The 4,973-nt window shown below is 45.7% G+C and overlaps 1 protein-coding gene across 1 annotated transcript in view; it reads right to left on the bottom strand.

The window, feature by feature from the left end:
• Positions 1-346, bottom strand: part of CHSY1 (chondroitin sulfate synthase 1) — a 91,824-nt gene extending 91,478 nt beyond the window's left edge. The window contains exon 1 of the mRNA XM_010845851.1: positions 25-346. Coding sequence (XP_010844153.1) covers positions 25-346 — 322 coding nt within the window. The remainder of the gene's footprint in view (positions 1-24) is intronic.
• Positions 347-4,973: the final 4,627 nt, after the last annotated feature.

Genomic DNA, 4,973 nt, shown 5'->3' with positions numbered 1-4,973 from the left:
GCAAGGCGCCCGGCCGCCCGTTACCCGCCCCGCCGGCCCGCGCCGGGCATCCCTGCCGCGGCGCGCGGCGCTGCCCCGAGGCTGTCCCGCCCGGCCTCCGGCTGCCGCGAGACGCTGCGCCAGCGTGGATCTTATCAGGGATTTCTAAGAAGGGGCTTCTTGGTCGTCGAACACTGCACTCGTGGAGGACGAACCGCGCGTTCCTCCTGCACACACTGTCCTCAGACACACTCGCCTCCCCATGCCCAGCCCTCCAGCCGGGCGGACCTCTCCGGCCACCTTCCCTGCGTCCTTCCGATTCACACTGTATCTTTGTTCCCGCAGCTCTGTGGGTACGAGCGAGCATGTGTAGCATAAACAGCTCAGGAGCCGTTTGAAACGTGCATGACTGCAGAATGAACCGTGAATTCAGCTACCTTGTTCTCTGCTACTAGTTTCTAAGCTAAAAAAAGAAAGAAAAAGAAAGCTATACTCAGTGTCCAACCTTCTAATACTAGCAGCATTTAAAGGATGTTGAAGAAATGGTAGATGGTGTTAATATGCTTTTTTTAAATATATTCTATGTAGAAACTCATCAGTTAGTATCTCTAACCTGAGTCTTTTTTTTTTTTTTTTAACATAATCTATCCGTAAAAGTGCCGTGGATTTCTAAAGACAGCTTTTGATAATCGGCTTCTCTATGATGGATTTTGAATTTTATGCACTTCTTCTTAAAACAGATAAGGTAACAAAAGCTGATGAAATGACCACACAACAAATATTTGTGTAAACAGTATTATTATTTAGTCGCCAGTGTGTTGGAGTTTTTTTTTAAATGAAACTCCCAGACAGCACAGTAATTCCCTTGGCCTGACAGGTTCCCGTCATTTAAACAAATGAACCCAAGAATTAGGGACAGAAAATAAGCATGCTTGGGTAAACCTTGGATCTTTGTTCATTGCTGAGATGACCAAATGATGAAATATACACAATTTAAAGTGCCATCTTACAGGAGAGAGATCATCTCTGCAGTTAAATAGTGGTCACTCTTGGTTTCTTTGAATATCAGCACTTTCTCTGGCACTTGTGAATTGTGCCAGATATAGTTCGTTACCCACCTTCCCACAGGCTCCCTGGGTAGGTGATCCACATCTAAAAATAAAATACTCATTATACAGTGAACACAGGATTCCAACAGTGGTCTTGAGAAAAAATGCAGAATTCATAACCATGAATTACAGACTCAAAAATCAGCCAAAGGGGTTTCCAGTAAGACCATAAGCCACAAATGCCAAGTTCCCCCAAATTCAGCAACAGCCTCATAATTCACAATGATGTCCATAAAGCACAAATCTAGCTAGGTACAGATGTTCAATTTTTTGACATAATGATTTCAATATTTTCTAACTTGCTTTAAATGTCTCTGTTTCCTCATCTAGACTAAAATCTGATTTAAAAAGCACATAAATGGTGTGTTGTTGTTCAGTCACTCAGTCATGTTCAACTCTTTGCAACCCTGTGGACTGCAGCATGCCAGGCTTCTTTGTCCTTCACTAGCTCCTGGAGCTTGCTCAGACTCATTCATTGAGTCAATGATGCCATCCAACCATCTCATCCTCTGCCATCCCCTTCTCCTCCTACCTTCAAACTTTCCCAGCATCAGGGTCTTTTTCCAATGAGTTGGGTCTTCACATACATAGAAGTGCCACGGATTTCTTGACAGGTTTTGAGAACCAGCTTCTCAAGTGTCTTCTTCCCCAGCACCACAATGCAAAAGCATCAATTCTTCAGCGCTCAGCTTTCTTTATGGTCCAATTCTAACACCCATACGTGACTATCGGAAAAACCATAGCTTTGACTGAATGGACCTTTGTTGGCAAAGTGATGTCTGCTTTTTAATACGCCGTCAAAGTTCGTCATAGCTTTTCTTCCAAGGAGCAAGCATCTTTTAATTTCATGGCTGCAGTCACTATCCGCGGTGATTTTGGAGCCCAAGAAAATAAAGTCTGTCACTGTTTCCATTTTTTCCGCATCTGTTTGCCATGAAGTGATGGGACTGGATGTCACGATCTTAGTTTTTTGAATTATGTTTTGTCCCCCTCCATTTCCTGGCTCCTAGGTCCCCGTCAGTTCCTAGGTCAGCAGCCTTAGCTGCACACCTATAGGCTCAACAGGAGTGCGTGTTTCTTAATGTAGAGAAAGTAACCTATTTTCCATAAAGATTGAGCCTGAAGGTTCAGAGCACCTGGGTCAAGGGAAATACTACACAGGTCAAGTGCTCGGGACAATGGGGTGATGCTAGGCCAGGAGCAAGCAGGAGACTAGGGAGGGCGGGGTCATGTAGGTGCAGGCCAGGGTCTCCAAGAGCCTGCACGTTGCAGGTGGGGAAGCAGAGAGGAAGCTCCTGCACAGCTGGACGGTCTGGCTAAGACAGTTCTGGGGAGGGACCCAGAAGTGAGGACACAAGGGCCTCCTCAGAGGTCTGCATCAGGAGGCAGAACTCTCCTGTGTGGGAGGATTTCACAGCTGGAGGCAAGTGCCCAGAACCAAAGACTTCAGGAACAGCCAGAGGCCCCAGGGGCCAGACAAATAAGCCCAGCACGAGGTCCATCCAGAGACTGGCCCCACCGCAGATACAGCTGACACCAGCAGGGATCTGTGGCAGGGCGCGCCTCTGAGACCCCTGCCCTGCACACACGTGCCCCCTCCCCGGAACTCCCTCAAGGCTGCCCCTGTGTCTTCTTTTCCTTTATTTATTTGCAAAGGTGAGGAAGTCGGTTTATCAGATCTCCTGGCCGTTCCACCTCAGGAAACTGAGGAAAAAACTTTCCTCCAAGGAGCTGTTCTAGGAGCCCTCTTTGTTAAGTTGAAGTCATTAACGGTCTTTCTCATTTAAAAAAGGAATGGTGTTAACCATAATCAGATAGAGGTATTCAGTGAGGAAGACTCCTAAAGGCACACCCCACCCATGAGGCAGCCTGGGCTGAATTGGGGCCTCCCATCGAGTGTTGGGGTCTCAGCTTCCTTCTGCTGAGGAGGGTATCCCCCCAGACAAGCATCTGCAGACACCTCAGTGTCTTAGTTTCCTTGTGAGCCTTTCCACTAGTTCATGTTAGAAGTTTCTCCTCAGTGATTCTAGACAGATGATGAAAAATTTGTTCAAAAGTGCCACATCATCCAACTTCCTTTCTGTTTTCATGAGTGTGATTCATCTCTACCTACATTACTGAACACTTTCTCACAAATTGCAACACTGTTCCCACACATGTTACATTTTTTCCCTGTTCCTAATACATTGAATGCCTGTTACAGGTATAATATTTCATATAATTTGCAGCAATTTCTTGGAAACCCTTGGTAAATACCTCAATTGTTTGTTGGCAGCAAGCCTTGAACAACTGACAGAGTTCCCTGTAAGGGCTTCTTTAAAGACACAGCTACTAGACTCCTGCCTCAAACAGGGGGCAATGCAAAAAGTGGTCATAATTTTTAAAACCTTTAGAAATGCCTCTTTTAAGAAAAAGCAAATGCAGAGGAGGGAGTTATAATCTGTGCTTTCAGAAGGCTCTGTTCATTGCCTGCAAAGAAGAAAATCTATAATGACCATTTTACTAATATTACCACTTAACCTCTATTAACCCAATAAAACTTTGCTTTATTATTAATGCTGCTATTAAACTGACATTTAAGGTCCTCATTAGCTAATGAATTTTGCTCCCTGTTTCCCTTGTATTTGCAGCATTTCCAGCCAGATGCAGGAAACGGCAACTGATATGCCTTCAGGCTTCCACACGCTAATGGTTGCGACGCTGGTGTGCTAGAATGTACTTTATGCTTCCTTGTTCTGCTTATCAGCTCTGTCCATTCTTCTGTCAGACACTGAGTCCGCGTGTGTGTGTTTCTCACACAAGTGCAAGTGTTTGTGTGTGGGAGGGAGAGACGAGGAACTGAGCGCCACTCTGTGTGCTGTCCGGACGGGATGTAATCTTACTAACTAGAAAACGCTGGTGGCTGCCAGCACCAGGAAACTGCCTGAATGTTCTCTGGGAGATAACCTCACTGCAAAGGCTGGCGACAGTTTGCTCCTAGTCTAGGACTTAATCCTTGTGTAGCAGAGCAGTTTGCCTTTCCCATTCATCGCCAAGTAATGCCATTAATCTTTAAAGCCGTGCTGGAGTTTCCACAGCTGGAGAGTTTGCACAAAGACAAAGCTTCCATTTCTCAAGAGGGAAGGAGTGCCTCCCCACCCCCAGACACTGGTCAGCTGGCCTGCCGCCTTGCCACCTGAGGGCCGCACACAGTGGTGGTCAGGCCTGGGAGTCTCGTGGAAATGTTCCAGATGTGCAACTCAAACTCTCTTTGCTTTACTCAAGGCCTAATGAAGCATAAAATTGCCTGGGGTGGTGGAGTGGAATTCAAGCTGCAGAAGATTTAAGCTTCAAACTGAGGCAGCAGAAATTCAGATCCACAAACACATAAAGGGCAATGCAAGGATAAAATTTTAACACCATAAAACTGGATAAATGACCTCACTGCATTGATCATTTATTTGTACACCTTGTTGTCATGCTATCACGCTCTGCTCAGGCTAGGGTCATAAAGACTTCTATCACCCAGTGATGGGTGATAAAATTGTTATCAGTCATGGTAGTAAGGCCTCTACCCGAGTTTAAAATAAACACAGTGAGATGAGACATTCTGCTGGGGAGTCTGGAGAAAGAGGCTCTGAAACCGGCTGGGAGAGCCAAGTCCTGCAACTCGTCTGGACGGCAATTTCATCACAGTTGCAAATTACTAATGAATTTACTTTTGACTCAGCATCCTCACTGCTGAGAATTTTTCCTCCAGTCATACCAGTACAGAATGACACTTGTACTGGATTATTCTCTGTCACCCGTGTTTGATAGTAAACGATTAGACCTGTGTCCATTTACAGGGGAGTGAGGAAGTAAACAACTCTGTATCCATCAGAGAATGAGATATTCTGCAGATGT

Source organism: Bison bison, unplaced genomic scaffold (genome assembly GCF_000754665.1).
Source record: "Bison bison bison isolate TAMUID 2011002044 unplaced genomic scaffold, Bison_UMD1.0 scf7180017864224, whole genome shotgun sequence".
Classification (NCBI taxonomy): domain Eukaryota; kingdom Metazoa; phylum Chordata; class Mammalia; order Artiodactyla; family Bovidae; genus Bison; species Bison bison.
Note: the sequence above shows the minus strand (reverse complement) of the source record. Positions and strands in the feature narration are given on the sequence as shown.